General features: G+C 39.3%; 2 protein-coding genes across 4 annotated transcripts in view; one reads left to right on the plus strand and one right to left on the minus strand.

Moving 5' to 3' along the window:
* The window catches only part of Dnalig3 (DNA ligase 3), a 78,123-nt gene that overhangs the window by 747 nt on the left and 52,242 nt on the right, over window positions 1–25,134 (plus strand). The gene's annotated exons all lie outside the window — the stretch shown is intronic.
* LOC143147083 (uncharacterized) overlaps window positions 230–25,134 on the minus strand; it is a 42,196-nt gene continuing 17,291 nt past the window's right edge. The window contains exons 2-4 of one of the 2 annotated variants that reach the window (XM_076311966.1): window positions 7,414–7,586; window positions 6,627–6,870; window positions 230–3,115 (exon numbers count right to left, since the gene is read on the minus strand). In XM_076311966.1, coding sequence (XP_076168081.1) covers window positions 3,054–3,115; window positions 6,627–6,870; window positions 7,414–7,566 — 459 coding nt within the window. In that variant the 5' untranslated portion in view covers window positions 7,567–7,586 and the 3' untranslated portion in view covers window positions 230–3,053. The remainder of the gene's footprint in view (window positions 3,116–6,626; window positions 6,871–7,413; window positions 7,587–25,134) is intronic. The other variant, XM_076311967.1, reaches the window with a different exon arrangement.

Here is a 25,134-nt window from a genome sequence, read left to right on the forward strand (position 1 = left end):
TGGACATTTACAGAGCATTACGCGCGCCTTTCCTAGCATTTCGAACCGTTAAACATTTTTATTTTATATCAAGTGTGAACTTGCGTGCGCTTTTATTGTTGATTAATCACCATAAAAATAGATTCAGGAAAGAGAGCCGCCTGCCAACAATTCGAATTTAGAGATTTTGGGTTTCACGTCGTTTATTTTAAGAGATTCACGAGACTCTGTTAACAAAAGTATGCATATGTACTATGTGTATGGTTAAATGTTTTATTGTTGTCGTCGTTGTGTTACATTTTTGTTACGATTCGTGACGATGCAAAATTATTATTTTTCGATGTTTGTCGAAGACTGTGTCAAAAACCAAGAAGAATATTGTTAAGTTCAATGCTGTCAGAAAGTGGAGTAACATGTTTCGAGCTGTTATAATACAGCAAGATTTCAATTCTACGGAGAAATGAGTCACGATAGCGTATGACGTACACGTAGAATGTATTTAAATAATAAACAATGGAAAATAAGGTATCCGTAAAAAACAATCGATGCATAGCACTCTGATCGCGTACGAAGTTTACAAAGTCAATTACTATTTTATACGGTAAACGTCGATATGCGATTCCAGAGGCAAGGACGATAAAAGGTAACGAAACTTGCTGGGCTAAATAAATAAAGAGGACACATAAAAAGACTATACAAACGCGTTATACGTTTCTTCTTACGAAACGATTATAAATAATTCGTCGAAGGGTGCGGGCGGTCTCTTTTCCTGTCTCTCTTATTTTCCTGAAATTATATTTACTTCTCAAATTAAGCTACGCGTATTTTGTCTCTTTTTCTTTAACTACGTCGCCGCACATATTTAAGAATAATTTTTAAACAAACATTCTCGTCGAAGAAAAATACTTGTTTCGCATCTCTCGTTCTTTACTATCGACAATTACTTTTATTCATTCTACTTTTCGCATAATATTTCGTTCGCGAATAGAAGACGCTAAGATGCATGCAAATTATATTTTAACGCTACAAGTTTTTCAATTATTTCTCCTTTTCCGCGTTGCAATGATTTTTCCTCTTTCGTATATTTTTGTTATTTCTTTTATCAAATTAAAGACAGTTTCGAGAATATCGGAGTCTCGGCCCTTGCACCCTTCTCACTTAAAGCTAACGAATAAATACCTATTCGCCATTTCGATTTTTCATCGAATAGCACGACGAGGACACTTCATTCGCCAAACGCGTATTTTTATCTTTCTTCCCGAACAAATCGTTGCTCCGTCTTTGTCTCTGCTAGATCTCTCGATTACTAATAACGAAAAGAAACCAGCAGACTGTCGATCCATCCTTGTTAAGATTGTTCTATTCTTCGTCTCGTCCAATTGGAAGACGAACGAGACGATTGGTCGGTTGCAAATGCAGTGTTCTCGATCGTCGTCGGATGAAATTATTATACCGCAGAATACTACAAGCGTTCGTTCCTCGCTTTTGTCGTTCCATCGTTTCGTTTCAACGATTGGGACGCATCCGAACCAGTCGGAACGCGCCCTCTCGTCTTTGAACGAGCAAACTACATACAGAAGCTTCGGAAAGCGCTCGTCGGTCACAGTGCAGAATAGAAAGGGCGGCGCGAGTCTCGGTAATTTCTTCGTAGCGCAAAATCCGATGCTCGATCGCTCGAAAGTTCCCGATCGATTTCGAGACGGACAACTTTGGGATCGTTGGATCGAGCCGGTGTAAATTCGGCCACTAGAATTATTTACAATTCGTACGAGGTCCCGTCCGCTCCTCTCGAAACAAAAGTGAAAAAAAAACATACGACAGATAACGTCGCGCGATCTAGGGAACTGTTCAAGATTTTCGTACAGTTCGAAGCAAGGACTTGGATGTCGATAAGTTTTTAGTTAATTCGTATGGAAAACACCGAAATTATTAGATCGGACAAAAGGTCTTTTCGTTTCTTTCGGTAAATAGCCATTAATGAACGTGACGCGTGGCGACATTGCCATTTATGTTTACCGCTGTAATTTCGATTCGTCGGTAAGGCATTTCTAGCAAATCCTGCTTTAGCCACGGAATTATTTAATACTTTGATTCTCATATTTACAAATTGATCGTCGATCGATAACGCGTAGGAAACTATAACCAATCTTGATTCTTAGCTTCCGACCGATTGTTTTCGTAATTCGTCAAGAAGAGGTCGCCACAAACACGATTATGTTTTGGTTCTACTCGGCGCACTCAACGGTACGCATACGTAACCTAATAGTTGATTCGCGTCCTTTGAAAGAGTTCGAGCAACAATTATTTTCTGCCGTTGGTTATCTTTTCGAATTTTCTTGGAAGAAAAGAAACGAGAAGCCATTTTGTTCAACACGACGATACCGATATTTGTCTGGTTTTCAGACATCATCTACCCGATGCAATCTTTACGTGGCATTTTAAAGTGTGTACATAGCTTGCATAATATAGACTATATTTATAAAAATTATAGAGAAGGAGTGTATCGTAAAAGAATAAACGTTGCGTAGGAGAATATCGATCGGTATTTTCATATCTTTGTTTCTGTTTTTTCGGGCGTAATCCGAAAGTATCATCGGTAGCGTATCGGTGTTTTGCGCGTCGGTGTAAATCTCCGGTTGAAAGTTGCCTCGAGATGCTTCGAACGGTGCGACGAAAGTTTCGAATTGTTTCCGATATCTGTTCGAACGTGGGATAGATCCCGAACGAAGGTCCCGCCTCGATGAATAGTCGGAAAGTGTCGAAAGTTTCGAAAAGTTGAGCTTGAATACCATTTAGAACGATTCGAATCGTTTGTTCGACAGAGTCGCGTGGAAATTCGCAGAGAAGAAATTCGTAGAGAACCGAGCGTCCGTCGTTGGTTATGCCCGATCGGATAAGTCGCTGCTGCTCCTTCGCGTTGCACCGCTGTGTCGCGACGTTCTCTCCGGGATCTTTCCGTTTCTTCTGGTGCACGTGTAGATTTCGATTGATTTTCGTGGTGGAGGGTGCACCGCGCAAGAGGCTCGACCATTCTTCACGTGGCCGCCGTCCGCGAACGACTTATTTGCCGGTTTTTATTTGTGCAACTGCCGCTTGCGTCCCATGTTGCAGATCTTGAAGTGGCACAGGGTCACATCTGTCGGAGGAATACAACATTGAAATATTACTACCGGAAAATGATTCGCGGACACCGCTCGTTTGTTACGCCCAATCGTACTTAGGCCGGTGTCGGACCAGCGTGGAAACGACGAACGTTCGCGCGTCCGTCCTTGTTGCGTTCCAGTGGAAGAATAAGGAAACGACGAACGTTCGCGCGTGCTTTGTTGCGTTCAAGTGGAAGAATAAGGAAACGACGCGCGATCGTGCGACACCGATATACTACGCGTTCGAGGGGAGTATTATTATTACCTTTACCTACTTGACGGATAAACAAGCGAAATGGTGTTCGACGACTAGAACGATAAAGAGTAAAATAAAGCGCAGCAGAGATCTTTAAACAAACTTTGAATATTTAAAACGCGAAAAAAGATTTCTTTGCTTACGAGCAAGTTTTTCTCGACGTATTACGAAAATTTGTAATACGAATTCTCGCGTATTCTTAGATTTGGTTAAGCTCTGTTTCCTTCACACTTCGATCGTATTTCATAATTTGAAGGAAAGCGACACGAAAGAATTTTCGAAATAACGTAGATTCTTCGACTGGGTGCGTAGGAATTCGTCTGGCGCCGATCTTAACGAGTCCGCTTCAATTCGCCGCAATCTCGAGAATCGATTCGCGCGACGGATTGTTTTCCAGCGATGGAATCGACGGTTTTGACGTCACGCGAATCAAAAGTCAATTGGCGCAATCGATCGGTTTACCGTCTCCTCGATGCTCGCGCGTTTCTCGATCGTTCGAAACAAAATTTACGCGTTGCTAATAACCATTGGTCGGTTGAAGCGATCGTAAATATTATCGTTATACGATATTTATTTCGCACAGAGTGCACTGCATATCGCTGCATAAGGGGATAAAACGTAACCTCAAAATTGAGAAATGGGTTACGAAGAAATAGGTTCATCGTTTTCTCCCGGAAAATTCGAATTTGTCGCAAATCGAAATTCGAAGTCGAAGAAAGTATGTGCAACGTAATTAATAATAAATTAATCTTAAAGAAGAGTTCGCTATAAAGCAAAGATCAATTGTACGTAAATAATTAAATTTATAATTAACATCGAACAATATTGAGAGAGTTAAATTCAGGTTACTGTAAAATCATTGAAAATGTTACCAAACGATACGATGCTCGAACGGGCTACAATGGGCTGCAACGGTACAACGAGCGTTGCTTTGAAATTTCATTAAAAAAAAAAGAAAGAAAATATTTACAAAGTATTGTCGGCCATTTAAGTGTTAAGGTCCCCTCGTGTGCGAAGCGTTTAAAGAACCGGACGGATCCAGAAAAGATCAACGTCGTCGGCACCGCACAGCGTCGAAGCCGCCGACTCCATCGATGTAATAGGATTGGTAGAAGAAAGCCGGCGAGTAACGAAGGAGACGGGGATAGATCCGTTCGATTAAGACGGGATTCTCCGTAGCCGGAACGGACACGAATTCGGCGTTTTCTCGAAAGAGGAGCGCGTTGTCACGCGAGGCACGTGCGCGTCCAAGTGTTCCGCACTTAATAGCGAAGAAAGAACGGACGAGGAAACGTGGGAGATCGAGAAGCTTTCGAAAGTTCCCGGGACGAGCACGGACTCGAGGAGAAGCTGCCTCTTACCTCTCGAAATCGTGTCCGTCTGTTTTCTCTCGCGAAAGTCCTGTGCGACCATATCGCTCCTCGAGTCTCGCCGCGTACCAACGTAGGCGGGACTAATCCGACGGAAGTGGTCGAAATACGATGAAAATGCAACCGGGAACTAAATCCGGCACGCTTTGCCCGATTAACCCTTTCGCGCGTGTAATACTCGCTACCGGAGCGATTTCTCTCTCGTGAGGAATTTTCTCGTTAGTCGCGATAACCGTTGGCGTTCGACGATCGTGGTTTTCTTAAATGCCCGAGGATGTCGCCACTTCCCTGTCGTTATTCCGGGAGATCTTTGTTTCAACTATTGCGTCATACTACGCGAACTAGCCAGTCGTAGTCACGCTACCAAACGTAGAACACCCTAACTAGCACGTGTATTTAGAATAATGTCTCGTTATTTTACCGGATACGCAGCATTGTTCTTGTTTATTTGCAACAATAACAAGTATCGAACAATCGAACGCGACGTTTCGTAAGAAACAAATAACGGTTTGCATTTGCTCGCGTCGTTTGACTTATTTTACCGTCGCAAGATTTCACGGCTTTTATTTTCTCGTCAAGAATTCGTCCAAGAGTTAATTTACCAAAAGCATCGTCGCTACGTCGACATCGAGAGCTCGTACAATTTATTGCAACGCGTATCATTACGCAATAACGACTGTCACTGCCCTAAGCGTCCCCGTACAAGTGGCCTAAGTACGATTGCAGCGACCTTGAAATTCATCGGAAGGAGTACTCGAACGATTAATTACGGAAACAGACATTTTGGTAGGCTCTTCTGAGTACTTCGATCGAAACAATACGTAACTTTTACTTTTATTTCAAATCGTGGATCGCGTTTTCAAAAAAGAAACACTTTATTTTAATTACGTGCAGTAGTGTCCGTTTTTCCTCCAGCGATTCCTGGAGCTCCTGAGGTTATACTAGATTGTTCGATAAGTTGTGTATTTCGATAAAACTTATCGAACGATCTATTACACTCAAATTACAAACCGTTCGGTTTCTTCGTTTCGTGCAATGCTCCAACGAACGAGCATAACCGATAAAAGAGAACGTTCGTAGAGACAATAAAAAGAAAAGTTTCTTCGGTAACCTGATACCGATTGAGTCGTATAGATTAAGATCACAGAAAACGTCGAGGTTTGCCACGAGTCGGCATTTCCGGGAATCGATGGGGGATAGATGGCGGTCGTATAAGTGGACAAATTTGTGGTCATATATGATCGGCTGGAATTCCCATGGGGTGATTCTACGCGAAAGAACGAAACAAAAAAATATGGAACAACGTTTCTTCGTCCGGAGCTCCGTTTTCGAGGAAATCGACTTCGAAGTTTGCTCAATTTTGTAAACGATTCAATCGTCGTGCACGATATTTCAAATATTAAACATTTGAAGCGTTTTGTTCAGATATTATTAATTCGTCGAATTTATCTACGCAGAGGACTGTATCGGAGTGTTTCAATAGAAAGTAGTAACGAGGAATAAAAAAAATCGTCAGAAACACTTTATACTGTTCTAACTTACTATTTTAACCTCAATATTCGTAAACGTCATCTCGGATGGAGACGTGGTAGAATAGACAACTAAGTATCTACTTTAAATAAACTTTAAATACTTTACTATTTTAAATAAACTTTAAATACTTCACTACTTTAAATAAACTTTAAAATAGATTTCCTCGAACACGGAGTCTCGGATAAAAAATGTGCCAAATTTGTTTCTTACTTTTGCACAGAATCACTGACCGTGTACGTATCCGAACGTAAATCGAAACGTTGAAAAATCATCAACAGGTGCGACGATAAACCCTCGGGTGAAAGTCTGGCCCGTGTTCGGACCACCTGTGAATAGGATACTCACAGCTCAACGCGGTTCGTTTTCCGGAACGCTGCGCCTGACTGACGATAGCGTTTGGCGTCGGGAGTTCCTCGACCGAGTAATCGCCTTGGTGAATCCTCGCCTTGGCCTTCGCTCTGTCTTCCAACACCGATTGAATAACCATCTGCTCGTCCTCCAGCACTTTCTCCCGTTCCACCGTGTCCTTCCTCTCTTCGATCACTTGTTTCAACTCCTTTAGGAGGATCTGCGACAACACAAACCCTTCCTAGAAACATTTATCCTATTTATCGATCGCTCCGTAGAATCGACCGAAGCGTGTCTACGAATTTTTAAGGTTATATAGTACGCGCTAGTAGTCGGCCATCGTAAACATTCAACCTATGTACGATTATTGTTGGTAAATTACTTTCTAAATATTTTATTCTTGCATTCTTTAAAGTAGGCGTTAAAAATATTTCGCAGTTGGTTTAACGATACGTTAATTTACAGTCGCGAAAGTATTAAATATTAATTATGTGATATCACGTGATATCGGTTGGCCAATTGGAAGAATTTTTTTAGTTAATAGCATCCTCGTTGGGAACACCAATCGAATTTCGTTAAAGTCGGTAAGATTCGCTTCCAATATCGTAAAAAACTTCAAGACTCGTCGAAATGTAAAACCGAATGTCCGAAACATCGAGCCAAAGAAATCGTACTCGAAATTGTAGGTAAATTTTTCTCGAAGAATATTTCGTCCAGCGATTGGTCACGGAAGAATCTTCGAGCGCAAAGATTATTTATCAAGTAACTGAGTAAAGGATCTTACCAGATTCTCGGCGTTGTTGTTGTTACTGTAGAGCAATTCCGACGGAATCGGTATCGGATTCCCGGCAACGAGGACGTCGTCGCAGAAGATGCAGGACAACAGTAGTCCTAGCAGACCCACGCCCGTTAATTTAACCGTGGACCTCCCCGTCATTCCCTCGATCCTCGTTGGCGCTGAAAACGATAGATGTCGTTAACGCGATTCTATTTGCACCCATACAGTTTAACCGAATCAATTTTTCGCCATTCTCTCCCTGGAGTATGCTTACTAAACGTTCTTGGAAATAATTTCAACGTTCTTTGAACATTAGACGAACGAATTTTCTCGTCTCAATTTTTTCATTTTCAATTTTTTCGTTTGAATTTTCTCGTTTCAATTTTCTCGTCGATATTATACCCGCAAAGTAATTGTTTACCGCGAGAGACGAGGTAGGAGGAACCAAAGCGTTTAAAGAGGCGTAGCGAGGTCTTTCTTAGAGACTGAAATACTTAAAAATTATTCAGTAATATTTTGCACGCTACTTTACGAGCCACAGAATATTTGTCCCGTAGCAAGCGCGAACAAAGAAACTTGAAAACGGATAATATTTGCTTCACAGACGACAAGTCTCCGTACGTCTCTCTCGGTGACTTTTAACGAGGTTGGACTCTTAACGAGGTCGTACCTTTAACGAGGTCGTACCTTTAACGAGGTCGTACCTTTGACGAGGTCGTACTCTTAACGAGGTTGGACTCTTAACGAGGTTGTACCTTTAACGAGGTTGAACTCTTAACGAGGTTGGACTCTTAACGAGGCGTACGCGTCGTTCGGATCGGAAAATAACCGTTTTGAAAGATTACTATATTTACAATGGCGGATACGCGCGTCAGCTGTTCCGAACGGTTTAAGGAATTAACCGTGCGACGGTTTAGTCGCGTAACAGGTGGCAGGCGATCGTGGTTAAAACGTGGACGCACGGAAGACGAATAAACTCGAAGATAGACGGGCCAGAATTGCGAGAATGGCGCCCGATCGAGAATTCGAGCTCTTCGACGCGTTAATTATTATCCACCTCGAGTCGGGGGCTTCTGAACACGGTCGATAGAGGGTTCCAACGTCGACTTGTTTATCCCCGAATACGCGAACCCAACATCGAAAAGATGAATCGGATGAATTTGGCCACGGTGTTACAATCGTCGATCGGGAAACGAATCTTTTCCCTATTTGCTGCTCATCCATCATTCGAGTCGGGTTCTCGAGAAGTCGAAATATCTGGGGAATTATACGTGGCCGAAAATCTTGGCGAAAGTCGGCATCAAACGAGAGAGAAACTCGAGGGAAAATATTCCACGAACGAAGAACAAGGTACCGGTAAACTATACACCCTCGTCTTTCGAGAGATCATTTTATCCCGGTAAACCATCAGCTCGAGTTTTATCTGTCAGTGAGAAATCAAATTTGTTACGTTTTTCGTATTAAAATTTCTCATATTTTTTATATTAAAATTTCTTATATTTTTCGACGTTAAAATTTCTTACGTTTCTGATATAAAAATTTATGTTTCCTATATTAAAATTTGTTACACATTTGACGCCAAAGTTTGTTACGTTTTCGATATTAAAATTTCTCGCATTTTAAAATTCATCGTTTTCAAAAAACCAGCTCGTAATAAGTATCGTTGTTCGATAAGAAACAACGCTATCAGGTTCGTTGTTTTATTTATCTAAAGATGGTACTATTTATTAAAGAACACGCGTGCAAAATTTCGCGTAGATCTGTCGACTCGTTTGTATATTTACACTTGTTCAAAGTCGAAGTGTCCTGGTATATTTTGTACAAAAAAAAAAACCATAAAACTGATCGAACAACCTAGTATACTTGCAGCACTGTGCTCCGAACGCGTGGGTGAATACAGAGTCGATCGAGCCATCGAACGTTAATTCCTTTCTTTTTCCCCTTCGGTTTCTCAATCAGTCGTGAATATCGTTCCCGGTAACCCACGCTCGACGATCGCCTTAACAATCGGTCGTTATCGCGCCTCGTCGTATACCAAACGCCTCGAGGAACCGCCATCGTTTGAGCATTAGCACCTACTCGATCGAGCACTCGCGTTTGCTTTCACGTTCGTACGAATCTAATTTCCTCCGTTCGTCGGCCGCGGTTCTTTCGGCGCGAGAATCTTCCTCGTCGAGCCTCACGAGACGCCTCTCGATCGATTCATCGAGACGACAACACCGGTAAATTTTAACATTTTTCGAAAACAGAGTGTTCCTTTTTTTTCAATGTATAGTACTTATTTTAAATGTGTAGTATATATTTTAAATGTGTAGAATCTTCTTTAAATGTGTAGTATCTTTTTAAAATATGTAGGTGATTTGAAACAAAAAATAATTTTCAAAGTTAACAATTTGAAAGTTTATTCAAACCTTAAAAATGGTAAAAATTGGTATTTGAAGTAAAAATATATTGCGATTAATATATATGTGTGTTATTAAAATTTTTACCGAATAATATACACATCTAGCTATTTATAAGTTAAGTATAGATAGTTATATATAAACAATTTCTAATCGTATAATTATTTAGTGGACGATTCGCCTCGAGACAGAGAACTTCACACGAGTTTTCGCGCGAAAGCCTCTTTGACTTTCCACTTGTTGCGTTCCCATAATCTCGGGGCTGTTGCTTTGACGCGATCGATGTCTTTTGCCGCGGATAACCGGGGATTCTTCGAATCGAGCCAACATCGATTACTTTCCAATCGAGACAATTTTCGACAAAATTTTCTTTACGGAAAAACACCTTCCGCGACTTTCCAACGCTGTACACGATAATCGTCAAGTTTCGAGACTCGAATAAAATCCCCCAAGTGTCTCGAAGAACGAAAGCTTCGAGCTTTAATTCGCTTCTACAGTTTCGACAAATGTTAACAAACTTGTCGAATTTTTCCATTCCTGTTTCATTACCGTCAGGTGGAATATTTATTCTTCCTCCTCGGTGGACGTTCCAAGACTCAAAAGTCGCGTGGATGGTAAACGAAACAGTTTCTCGAATTTTCCATCCGGTGATGTAAATTTGTTCGTTCGTAGAGGGCACGAAGCGTTCCGTAGTTACTCGAAACCGAGCGTACTCGGCGACTCGCGCTCCAGCGAGGAGGAGTCGGCGGAACGCGAACCAAACCGACGCTCGTGATTGGTCAAAGCATAACTCCGGTGTTTCTCGCTACGTTCCGACGTCCCACTACCGTTTCAAATTTACTCGCGGAATTTTGACATATTAGTCGTGTTTCTTAGTCCCTTTACAGTCACCGGTGCGCCAAACCGAACAGATCTCGTCGCTTAATTGACCTTATCTTTTCCTAGGTCACCGAACACTTTCTTCTTCGATCGGAGAAACGCGAATCAAGACGCTTTATTTATCGAATTGTATATAATTAACCCTTTGCGATCGAAGCTTTTCTGCTACCAGACTCTGGCACCTCGATGAAACCCTTCGAATCGTGTAATTAATTTAAAACGGAGCATTTTTATTTCAACATTTCGTATACGTATGTTTTTACATCTTACAAGAAAGGAGTAATTGAATTTTAATTTCAATTCTCTCTCTGCTATGGGAAATAATTTATACGTAGTAAGTTGTTCGATAAGTTTTATCGACGATATTCGAATCGAATAGTTCGATGTGGTATTGTTCAATAAATTGTCGAGTGGAGAGAGAACTGCCACGTGGAACTAAACGTAATTTAATAGGTTGCTCGATTAGGTTTGTCGTTTTAGTTTTATAAAGATGGTACTACCCTTTGACGAACATGTGTAAAGTTTCGCGTAAATCTGTCGACTCGTTCGTATATTTACGGTTATTCGAAATTAAAGTGTCGTAGTATTTTTTTTTACGATGGAAAAAATTGAATATCGAGCAACGATAAAACTGTTATTTTTAATAGGTGTAGCACCGAAACAAATTCGCGAACGATCGTTAAGAGCGTGCAAGGACCTTTCACTTTCAATCGGGACGGGTGGAAAGATGGGTTGCCGAATTTTTAAGATCCACGCGAAGGACGTCCAAAAATTGCATCAAAATATTACCCATTAATATATTACCCTTCTTTTCGTACACTGTTACAATTCGGTTAAATAAATATCTAAATTTTCTAAAATTAAACCTACGTTACCACTGTGTCTCGTACATTCTCTCCATCTTCGTTGTACATCTTGTTATCGATATACTACTCGACGCGAAATTGTGGCTCGAATACGTCGCGTAATTAATTAACACGGTTTCTCGGAGAGTTTTTCTCGGAAATAAGAGCAGCTTTCGCGCAATAGTGTTCCACGACGAATATTTCCCCCCAATGTGTTTCGATTTTCCAATCGACGAGAAAGCAGCGCGAAAATGAGAAAAACGTTTGCTCGGTAGATCGAAGTGGAGCGAACGCGGTCGTTCGAATGGCTTCGATCGCGAGTGAAATTAATCTCGAGATTCAAAAGAGAACGAAATTGGCCACGATTGGTCCGCGAACGGGACACGTCCGATATCTCGAGACCTCGAGTTCGATCCGTGTTCGCGATCTCCGCGTAATCTTATCCCGGTTACGCGCTTATCGTCGAAAGGGATAATCCTCGATGACCCAAGAAACGAACGCGCTGTAAAAATTCATTCGGCCGAGCGATTTATACAACGATCCGGCTGTCTCGACGGATAACATCGTAAGGGAATGGCCAGAGCCGCAATTACACTTTACATAATTCGTTTACGATAATCCAACCGCGAAACGTGGCTCACGACCCTCGAGCCGTCTTCGAGCGTTCAGTTTTCCAAGGGTTCTCGAATCTTTGGGGACGAATCGCGTACCTGCCGCTCGATCGATCGACCATCCTTGAAAATGATAGCTCGTTCGATTAGTTTCGTCGTTCGATAAGAAATAACGCTATTTATCAGCCTCGTTGTTTCATTTCTACGAAAATTGTACCGTTGTTCCACTCGTTCGTATATTTCCTATTCTTCGAAGTCGAATTCGAAAAATTTTCTCGCAATGGAAATAACGACAAAATAAAACAACTTAGCAGTTCGACGAAACGATCCTGTTCTTCGTAGTACAGTTGTTAAAACAAACGGACCTTGATTACCTAACGTTTAACGTTCTCTCGTTTCGTAGCCCTTTAACGAGTCAGTTTTACATACCGTGGTATCATTTATTAAGTTATAAATAATTCATCAAATTTTCTCCAGCTTTGACAATAGCTGGATAACAACGATGCAACTATGACGCGCTTCGAGACGTTTCTTGACAATTCTCGACTCGATGCTTCTCGATTCGATATTTCTCGACTCGATGCTTCTCGATTCGATATTTCTCGACTCGATCGTTTCGAGAAAAGTGTGTTTTCGTTTCGTGAAAATGAAGGAGAAACGATAGTTGGTGGGCCGAGAAGTAGAGAAGCTCGAATAGTAGTCGCGAGCGATAAAAATCGGGCGAAGGTCGATGGTTCGATGGTTTCCGCTCGAGGCGCGAATGGTTCACGGTCGAAATTCCAAACATCGACGCAGGAAACATTCACGGAGAAAAGAAAGTCCAATTTCGGTGGGCCACCCCCAGTTTTCCGCGTCCACGCACCTGGCGAGCCCGCAACGCGGATCGAGCAGTTCATTTACTCGTCGAACAATGAGCCCCGATCGCCTTTTATTCTACCATTTACCGTGGAAAATTGCCAGCTAATGCGCGATTGTTCGAGCTGCCTTTTTATCCGTTCACACGAGCCGAGCCGATCGACCGAGTATCGAATTCGCTCGATTTCTTTCCTCCGCGATCGATTCGTTTCGTTTCTTCCCATTCGCGGTGACATTTCACTTAATGTTTGCCTTTCGCGGTTTGTTCATCCGAATTACATTTTTTCTTTCTCGATTGGCCCTTTCGAAGTTAGTTTTACCGTTCGTGATGAATCAGAAATCAATTTTCCCGCTCGCGAAGAATTAGAAGCCAATTTTCCATTTTGCAATGAATTCGAACTAAATGTTGCCGTTCACGAAGAATTGGAAGTAAATTTTCCCGTTCACGATGAATCCAAACAAAATTTTCCCTTTCACGGTCATATCTTTCCATTTCTTTCCTTTCGCGGAGAATTCCACCTAATCGTTCACTTTCTCGAATAATTCCATCGATTCCTTTCCTTTCGCAAATGAATCAACCTAATCTTTCACTCTCTCTGTAAATTCATCCGATTGCTTCCCTTTCGCGAAGAATTCGACCTAATCCTTCCCTTTCGCGATTAATTCGAGCCAATCTTCATCACTTTCTCTGTAAATTCTCCGAATTCCTTCCCTCGCGATTCGAATACGTCCCGTTCGTTCGTTCGTTCGTTTTCGCGACGAAAATTCCATCCCTTCCCACCTATGGGGAATTTCTACGATCGTTTCTCTTCGAACGTGGAAATCGCGGGGGTCGCGGTTCACGGCTGTCGTCGCCGATTGGCTCGCGGAATGTTACGTCGATCGGCGTTACGCTGTAAACAAGACGATTAACGATCGATCGCGGTGCAAGTGACGCGCGTCGCTTAATCGTTTCGTCCCCATCCTTCGTTCCGTGGTTATTCTTACGGACAACGGACGTGCAACAGGGTCCCGAGGAAACCATGAGAACGAGGGAAAACGAGGAAAACTGAGAAATTGAGGAAATTTGAGAAAATGGAGAAAATTGAGAAAATGGAGAAATTGGAGAATTTGGAGAAAATGGAGAAAATGGAGAAAATGGAGAAAATGGAGAAAATGGAGAAAATTGAGAAAATTGAGAAATTGGAGAAAATTGAGAAATTGGAGAAAATTGAGAAATTTGAGAAAATTGAGAAATTTGAGAAAATAGAGAAAATTAAGAAAACAAAGAAAATATAGAAAAGGTAGAAAATAGAGAAAATGAAGAAAATATAGAAAATGGGGAAAATATAGAAAATATAGAAAACGAAGAAAATATAGAAAATATAGAAAATATAGAAAATATAGAAAATATAGAAAATATAGAAAACGAAGAAAATAGAGAAAATATAGAAAACAAAGAAAATATAGAAAAGATAGAAAATAGAGAAAATGAAGAAAATATAGAAAATGGGGAAAATATAGAAAATATAGAAAATGAAAAAAACGAAGAAAATAGAGAAAATGAAGAAATTGAAGAAAATGGGTAAAAAGAAGGAAGGGAATAAAATGTCGAAAATTTGTAAAAGGAATAAAAGGACGTATGCGAGTGCGGCGCGTGTCGTACCTTGCTCGATCGCGAAATCAGGCTGGTTCCTCTCCGTACGAAGATCAGTCCTCGCAGCTGTAATCTCGATACGCGTCGATCGCACACTCGTTCGTTCGTTTCGGTTTCTCTCTGGTCTCGGCGGCGTTCGTGGTTACTCTCGATGCGGACTTTTTGGCGGGAGCTAGCGTACTCGAAGAGTGAGCAGAGAGGGCTGTTGCACCCTCTATTATACCCTGAGCAGAATCCGCCCCACCCGCCGCCCCCACCCGCACCTCCTACCACCTGTAGGTCCGAGCTGCCGAATATAGCCGGAGGTGTAACCGTTCCCTCCTTTTTCGTACTTTAGAACGAACCGGACTACTCGAAACAACCACACCACCATTTAACCTACTCCTCGAGCAAACATACGTTACCGAGCGATTAGAAAACACACTAACTCGATTTTTCCCACCGTTTCCCGCGTGTAAACCTTCTTCTCGACTAAAATCACTAACTTCGAACCGAGAGATTTGCCAAATGCTTCAACTCTTTCTCCAAAAAGAGTGCAATCATTTATTGGTAGATAAAAAGGTTCAGAGAAGTTTCTTTCAACACTAAAACAATCAACGATGAACATATTCTTGATTATATATGGCTTTGAAGCGGAAAAGACGAATTTATTTACGAATGTAATCAATTAGTTTACAATTTCAATAATTTTCGACGAATATTACGGGCGAAAGTGTCGTTAATGATTGAATTACTTTGAAAAGATACTCAAAACTGGTTAAATTACCTCTTTGGTAGTTTTGGTGTTAAAGAGATCGAGGGTTTGAATTTTCATCGAACGAATTGTTGCTTGACAATCTCGATCGAGGTACTTTCGTATCTTTGGTGTATTTAACGATAAAAGGACTGATTTGTTTTCATACCAGATACGAAAACACTAGAAGAATTCGTGTTTTTCTACAGAAGAGACCTCTGCAAGAATTCATGGATTATTTATTCACGAGGATACGAGCAAAGTGTCGACGAACAAACTTTCCTTCAATAATCTTTTTCGAGATTTTCGAAGAGAGTTTTTACCAAATTGTGACTCACAACGACGACAGTAAATTTTATTACAATAATAACGTTGTATTGTAACAGTGGACCGAATATTGCGTTATATTGCAATATCACGTTAACTATTAATTTATCCACCACCGTTTCCATCGATATAAAAAATATCGATAATGGGTTAACTTTCTTCGTTTTTGTTATATTCAATTTATTACGAAGCGCAGTCAACGTTTCTTAATTCAATCTTTAATTATTTATTTATTTATCGGTCCCCCGTGGAGAACACTCTCTTGACACCAGTCAAGAAGAACAAGAAGGAAGATAAGAGAACGAATATACAGGGTGGTTTCTATGAAAAGTTGCAATCCGTTTTTCAATAAACAATAATTCTTTCTCGATTTCTCGGGGGTCTATTATTTAATGTATCGAATGTTTCAGGGTGACAGAGTGGGGGGAGAGGTAAACGAGTATTTTTAGTATCGTTTTATTATTATATTATATCTTCTTATTATTATTATTATCATACCCGGAAAATTTGTACAGATTGTTTATTTTAGCCACGGTGGACCGTCTAGCGAGGAGTTTCTTTTCGAAGATGTTGAAAATATATTAGAAGGGGGGATTGTAAATAATTTTCAATGTTTGCAAAATGAACACCCTGTACGTATCGAAACGAGTTTGAAACTCTAACGATTCGAAACATCGTTTTCGCGAGTCGCGAGTCGCTTTCAAACTTCGTTCGAAACGCAAAGAAACCTTTTGGTAAAAATTAAAGAAAATTAAAGCACTGGGAAGAGAATTTTACATCTTTACAAAAATATAAAAAAACATTTCCCAAACCCGTTTTCAACTCGACGAAACTTTCTATTCTAATAATAATACTGGGGGGATAAATAATAATAGTGATAAATTTATCCTGTGAACAAATAATTATAATAACAATAATAATAATAACAAAAATAATAATAATAAAAATAAAAATAAAAATTATTATAATAATAAGAAGCTTTCTATTCTCTTGTGGAATAATATCTACTATTATTATTTATTCATGGGATAAATAATCCTGTGAACAAATAATTATAATAACAATGATAATAATAACAAAAATAATAATAATAAAAATAGTAATAATAATAATAAAAATAAGAAGCTTTCTATTCTCTTGTGGAATAATAGTATCTACTATTATTATTTTTTCACGGGATGAATAATAATGCTGATAATATCATCCTGTGAATACATAATTATAATAACAATAATAATAATAACAAGAATAATAATAATAATAAAAAAAAAAATAATAATAAGAAGCTTTCTATTCTCTTGTCGAATAATAATATCTACTATTATTATTTTTTCACGGGATGAATAATAATACTGATAATATCATCCTGTGAATAAATAATTATAATAACAATAATAATAATAATAAAAAAAAAATAATAAATAAAAATAATAATAATAATATCCTCGATACGATACCGTGCCTCTCCTTTCTACCATAACGTGCACTATTCTTTTCACCTGTGGGTTATTTTCTTTTTTTCTACCTATTTTTACGATACTATTTTTTCTACCATTTTCTACCATTCCAGCGCGACAGAGCCACCTTGTTACGGCTGTTATCGACAATTTTCGTATTTCGTTCGAAATTCATTTCTTTCCCGCGAAATAAGAAAAGAACCGACTCGCGTAAACTTCTTTCCGCGTGTTTCGTTCCCGCCGCTTTATTTGCACGAAAAATTGACGATCGACGGGAAAAATAACCGCGCGATGATTTTCAGTGATCCCGTTTACGTACGTGGAATTGTGCGTTGCCGAAACCATAACAAATTACCGCACCACCATGGAGAACCGAGCACGGAACCGGACCGAAGAAAACCTTCGTCTTCGCGATTCAATTATCTTTTTATTTATTTATTTATTTATTTATTTAATTAATTAATTAGGTAATTTATTTATTTAATTTTATTTAATTAGTTAGACGACAGAAATGTATTATTATACGTACGATCTTGGGAACAGACAAACGAGTACTGTCTACGGAACGAGATAACAAATTAGTAATTCTTCTACGTTAAGAGACGTGTACTCATTGAAAATTAAATATACAATTAAGCAACCTATAAATTGCGTTTCCAAACGACTCGAAGGACCCGTTGAAATGTTCAAGAACTGTAGAGTATTTTAATTTTTTAACGCGCAAAAATTTCGTCTTTGAAGAACCGAACGAAAGATCTTACCAAACTGGTACTCAAGTACTAATTTAACTTGGTACTTAAGTTAACGTACACCGATTACGTTTTTGGTATTTACTTTACTAAAGTACCTTAAAGTAAAGGTATTTTAGGTAACTAACCTGGTACTTAAGTACTAAGTTAAATTAGCTTTAACTAACTAAGTTAAAATACCTTTACTTTAAGGTACTTAAGTATTAATTTAACTTAGTACTTGAGTACCAGGTTATTTTACTAAAATACCTTTACTTTCAGGTACTTAAGTATTAATTTAACTTAGTACTTAAGTACCAGGTTAGTTTACTAAAATACCTGTACTTTAAGGTACTTTAGTCAAGTTACTAATTTAAGTTACTAGTCTAGTAAAGTTACTAATTTAACTCAATACTTAAGTACCAGGTTAGTTACCTAAAATACCTTTACTAATTTAACTTACTACTGAAGTACCAGGTTAGTTACCTAAAATACCTTTACTAATTTAACTTAGTACTTAAGTATCAGATTAGTTACCTAAAATACCATAACTTTAAGGGTACTTTAGTAAATTAAATACTAAAAACCTGGTAAGTGTACGTTTTTCAACCTATTAAACCGTTCGATAAAACGGGAAGAAACATTTTTCGAAAATGTGCAAATTGATTCCAACGTCGCCCGATTTTCGTTCATTCCACTTTGTTCCGTAAAATTAATTTCAATTTACGTTCGTTGTATTTTTCGGCGGAAAAATAATGTTCGCAGAAGCTTACGGCACCGTTTGTTGTTTCGCACTGTGTGTTTCGATTTATTGTTACTATTTATAGATGCGGGTCGTAACTCGGTGGAAAAAATTAGTTTTCTTGTTTAAAAAACCGCGGTCGACTTTGAAGAAAACAATAATACGCTTCGACGAATTGTTCCGCGTGGGAATCAAAGCAAACAATCGGAGTTGTATCCGCGCGATGCGAATTCGCGGTGCCTGTTAATTCTCTTCTTAATATTTAATATTAATATTTATTCGTCCGGTAAACGGAAAAAATACATTTTACCGTGCAAGTAGTATTTTTAGCCATTGATAGACCGTACGCGAATCGAACGACGCTTGAAACAATTACGCGATTTAAAAATATACAAACTGATTAAAAATTACTCGATTTTTAGTTTTACAATCTGTCCCATAAGAACGTGTTGGCGACATCTTGGAAACTTGTTGTCACACACTGAGCTGAAGACTATGATAATTTAAACGTATACGGTCCTCTCGAATACCAAGTTTCTTTCAGATTCGTTTCTATGGTTTTCCACAACCATAGAACCGTTCAAGGTGGTTTTTCTGCACAGTGAAAACCAAAAGCCAAAAATGAGTTTTGCAGCTGATGAAAAATACTTGCACGAGTCACCACAGTTCGTTAAGAAGTGGGTAGACAGGTATAAAGAAACGAAAAGTGTGTCGATAATTTTCCAAACTGTTGTTCAAAAACTAACTTAACATCACCGGAGAAGATAAAGCAATCCTTGGACCTTTTGCGAAAAATTCAACACTTTGTAACAAAACAAAGAAAATTAAAACAGTATCAAAGGGAGCTTCTTACATCGATGAAACGTTGGTTCGTTCAAACCCAAAGTATATAAATTTTTCAAGAAGATAACGATCCAAGTCTAACATCTGTAAGGAACGAGGAGCGTCTCACGATGCAGATCTAATCGATAATCTGTGGTCCTTAACGAAGCGCAAACTCAAAGGGAAACGTATACTAAAATTAAACAATAGGTTCTTCAATATAATTAAACAATAGATTGAGAAAATTTATTCAACAGTACTGTTCAATTTATGGAGCAGTACTGTTCAATGTAGTACTGTACAACTTATCGAACAGTACTGTTCGATACGGTACAGTTCAACTTATCGAACAGTAGTGTTCGATATAGTACAGTTCACCTGATCGAACAGTACTGTTTAGTACAGTACAATTCAATTTATCGAACACTATTGTTCAATATAGTACAATTCAACTTATTGAACAGTACTGTTCAACTTATTCAATGGTACTGTTCAACTTATCGAATAGTACTGTTCAATATAGTACAGTTCAACTTATTGGACAGTACCGTTCAATGGAGTACCGTTCAATGTAGTACTGTTCAATGTAGTACTTATTGATGTAGTACTACATCTACAACTTATCGAATAGTACTATTCAATGTAGTACTGTTCAATGTAGTACTTATTGATGTAGTACTACATCTACAACTTATCGAATAGTACTATTCAATGTAGTACTTATTGATGCAGTACTATATCCAAAATTTATCGAACAGTACTATTCAATGTAGTACTTACTGATGTAGTACTGTTCAATGTAGTACTTATTGATGTAGTACTGTTCAATGTAGTACTTATTGATGTAGTACTTATTGATGTAGTACTGTTCAATGTAGTACTGTTCAATGTAGTACTGTTCAATGTAGTACTGTTCAATGTAGTACTGTTCAATGTAGTACTTATCGATGTAGTACTGTTCAATATAGTACTTATTGATGTAGTACTATATCTAAAACTTATCGAACAGTACTATTCAATGTAGTACTGTTCAATGTAGTACATTGTACAGTTTATGTACAATACTTACGTGTACTCTATGTACCTTTTACTCACTAGATTTGCACGAAGTATAAATACTCGATCACAACTTCGTGTAACTCGAGTAAGTAAAAGGTACATAGTGTACACGTAAGTATCATACATAAACACTTTAATAACGAGTCTAATATTCAGCATTGGCAATAAGAGTTCCACATTTCTTTGCCAAGTTCTCTATCAATTTTACGAAGAAGAATCATATTCTCGAAAATTTCTCCCGCTGTTTCGAGAACAGATCCACGGATCGCATTCGTCGTGAAATTTCTGTCGCTGGAGAAACATCCAGTAGACTCTCGCGAGGGAAACTTCTCGGGGAAGTGGCTTACATGTTTTGAAACTCGATCCAAATCGCGTTCCAAGTTCCCAGAGACGTATCTCGTTTCCACGATTTATTCATTCGCGGCACGATATTTCGCCCCTTCGCGCAACCCTTCGCCATTTTATTGCCCACGCGATCACTCGATTGGGAAACGATTACTATTCTACGCGATTATCGACACCCTCACGTTGTACCGAGTATTCCTCAAATCTATTTCATCCCGCGTATTTTTCGGATAATTTACCAATTTTTTTCTCAACCGGTAACTCGAGTTCCAGAAATAAAATTACTTTAAAAATATCAACTCCCCTCTGTCCCCCCTTCCTTGCGTCTTTTGGAAAAATTTTCCCAACGAATTGTATAAGTGTTTCGATTAATGACGAGCTCTCTTTGAAAAATTTTCGAAAGGACGACGCGGTGAATTAATTTTATTTCGAATTAACAATTCGAAGGGAAACGTCTCCATTTTCTACCGATATTGTCGTCGTTATTGTTATTTTCGATCAACGAGATTTATTCTACCTTTTGTGGTACAAGTTTCACACGAAATAACCTAAAGTTCGAGACGATTGACCTATCCAGTGGATATAAATAAATTAATTCCAACGATAAACGAGTGCAGAAATACGCAAAGTTTGAACCAACCTCCGAGCTATATTAAAAAAATCGATACAGTTGTTCAATTTGTTGGCAGTTCTAAACATTCTCATTCTTCATTTTCATTTATTTATTCACTGGTCAGTACACCCATTGATTCGCAAAGAAAAATAAACACAGCTCCCAAATTGAAGAAAAAAGATTACGAAAGATTGTCCAGTTAAAATTTATCGAAAGGTACAATATTGTACGGTTAGGTAAACAATGGTCGGTTTTAAAAACCTGACACAAATTTTCAAGTTTCGTTCGAGGGTAAAATTCCAAAATAATGTAAACAGTGATCAAGACCAACTCGCGTCTTGAATCCGGGGTAAAAAATTCGCTCTTGAAAGCGGGGTAACGTTGTGTCGGTTGCGAGTCGAAGAACGACACTTGGATCGATTTTTTACAACGATACAGAACCGGTTTCCTCTGCCCTCTTCACCCCTCTCGCGAAAGAGGAACTCGAATCGGGTATCGAAAAAAGAAAAAAAAAGGAAAAAAATTAATGAAAAGACGCGGTTCGTTAGGTCGAACGCGATGGAAATGTCGCGCGTTCGTTGATTTATTCGCGGTCGCGATTTCTATCAGCTTTTACGAAACAATGCGCGATCGGTCGCGTTTCCATCGATCTTTAAAAAAAAAAAAAGAAAATTTCAATTTCCCGAGTTCCGTAGTGATTTTTTGCCGCTTGTTTCGTCTGCGTGATACGCGAGCTCGAAAATTCGATTCGTAGGAAGACACTGAATCTAAATCTAATTTATATTCTAAATTTATTCGAAGGAAGTATTCTCTAATTTTTTTTTTCAAAGCAAATCTCTTTTTTAGCGATAATAATAATTTTTATGGATAAATTCATTCGAAGGAAGTATTCTCTAATTTTTTTCTCGAAGAAAATTTCTTTTTTAGGTATAATAATTTTGTATCTTATGCGTATTAAAAATACGCTCGAAGACTCCTGGATCGTTTCTCGACTGTCGGAAAAGAAACTTTCGAAAAATCTCTCGAAATCGTTTATCTCAATCGTTTGTTAAATCGAGCGTAAAGTATTTTCGCTCCAAGTTCGATGTTTCTTTCTTTTTCTTACGCTTTGTCTATTCGGTGGTCGACGATGAGCACGTTTGCGTTCGTTTATCGGGTACGTTGTCCGAGTTGATTCGATCCTCTCCGAGATACGAGCGCGCCAGTGGTAGAGGTACGGCTCTGGTCAGACCGGCGACGAATTATCGTTGATTTCTACTGGCGCTCGATGAACGAGACCCTCGCGCTCAATGGAAACGATTATAACGTCGAGTGATCGTAAACGAAATTAAACGAGACAATACGAGTCGAACGAGTGCGTTTCTTCGACGACGTTTCGATCTTCGATTTCGAATCGAAACAAATCTAAGAAACAATGCACACGGTCCACGACTCTCGAAAAATCATCCGGAAAGACACAGAGACAAAGAGACTATACCTGTGTACTCAGATGTGACCCTTTCCTTTTTTTTATGCTTTTGATCAATCTCTACGATTGTTCGACCCAGCTTTGCAATTGTCTGACCAATCTCTACGATTGTTCGACTCAGCTTTACAATTGTCCGACCTACCTCTATAATTATTTGACTCATCTTTACGATTTTTCGACCAAGCTTTGCAATTGTCCGACCTACCGCTACAATTATTTAGCTCATCTTTACGATTGTTCGACCCAGCTTTGCAATTGTCTGACCTACCTCTACAATTATTTAGCTCATCTTTACGATTGTTCGACCCAGCTTTGCAATTGTCTGACCTACCTCTACAATTATTTAGCTCATCTTTACGATTGTTCGACCCAGCTTTGCAATTGTCCGACCTACCTCTATAATTATTTGACGCATTTTTACGATTGTTCGACCCAGCTTTCCAATTGTTCGATTTCCCTTCACAAACGTTTGACCCACCTTTACAATTATCCGACCACCTTAGCAATTGCTCGACCTATTTTTGCACTCGTTCGCCTTGTCTTTACAATTTCTTGACCCATCTTTACAATTGTTTTATCTACTTTAACAATTTTACCGACTCTGTAACCGGTCAGACCCCCGTTCTTTTACACGACTTCTCGCGAGTCTGTTCGAAAAAAACCTTTCGACGAAAAATAATAGAAAGCTATTATTAACAATAATACAGTACCACATTGAACAGTTCAATAAGTTCAATAAGTTGAACTGTACTATATTGAACAGTACTATTCGATAAGTTGAACAGCACTATATTGAACAGTACTGTTGAATAAATTGAACTGTACTCTATTGAACAGTACTGTTCGATAAGTTGAACTGTACTCTATTGAACAGTACTATTCGATAAGTTGATCAAAACTGTATTAAACAGTACTGTTGAATAAATTGAACTGTACTCTATTGAACAGTACTGTTCGATAAGTTGAACTGTACTCTATTGAACAGTACTATTCGATAAGTTGAATAGCACTATATTGAACAGTACTGTTCGATAAGTTGAACCGTACTATATTGAACAGTACTGTTCGATAAGTTGAACCGTACTATATTGAACAGTACTGCTCCATAAATTGAACAGTGCTACATTGATAACAGTAGTTCGTCGCGTGTTCGAAAATCGTCGATGTTACGACGAGAACGAAACTTTGTCGCGAATATTTATTTTAAATGCTTTTCAAAACGGGAGTACCTACGTATTTTTATCGTCGCGGCGTAATCGTCGAGGTCAAGACCGGCTCGACGATCTACGATAAACGCGACCTTCGATACGAGAAATCTCGACGGTCGAGATCGATCGAACAATCGCTACAGTCGAACGGTCGTTGTCTCGAGCTTCGATTAATCGTGAAAAAACCTACCCAGACAACGCGATGCTTCGTTTCCTTCTTCCGCAGTGGCGCCACCTGTCTCGAGTTAACCTATAATTACCATCCACGATCGAGTATCTTTATTCATAGTAACGACACACGTTACAAGAAACTCGTAACAAAGATTCGAGACTTTGGAACGAAGCAAACTTTTCCCGCCAATTTTCAAACGATCGAACGTCGAACCTGAAGCTTTCCTAGACGGATGCCACGTGTCCGTAACCATGATCGAGGATCTCGAGTTGTCGAGAAGTCACCAGAGAGCTTCTGGTTCACGGATTGTCCTCTGTCATTGTTCTTGGGTCTCTCGATACGCGTATTTTTTTTTATAGTAACGACACACGTTACAAGAAACTCGTAACAAAGTTTCGAGACTTTGGAACGAAGCAAACTTTTCCCGCCAATTTTCAAACGATCGAACGTCGAACCTGAAGCTTTCCTAGACGGATGCCACGTGTCTGTAACCATGATCGAGGATCTCGAGTAGTCGAGAAGTTACCAGAGAGCTTCTGGTTCACGGATTGTCCTCTGCCATTGTTCTTGGGTCTCTCGATACGCGTCGACGTCGATGTCGACCAATCGGCGCGTTAATTGACAATAATAGCTCCTCGCCGCTTATCGGGCGGCGCTCAATTAACGGCTTCCTCTTATCGCGGCGATTCTCTTCTTCTCGTGCTACACGCTGGATCGCACGCCCGGCAAAATGGCGGATCGCGAGCCTCGCGATTCTCTAGCCTCGTCGTTAACCGATCGGTTACCAATCCTCTCGCGGAACGAATGTTTTATTTAATATTTTCA

Source organism: Ptiloglossa arizonensis, chromosome 5, assembly GCF_051014685.1.
Source record: "Ptiloglossa arizonensis isolate GNS036 chromosome 5, iyPtiAriz1_principal, whole genome shotgun sequence".
Classification (NCBI taxonomy): Eukaryota; Metazoa; Arthropoda; class Insecta; order Hymenoptera; family Colletidae; genus Ptiloglossa; species Ptiloglossa arizonensis.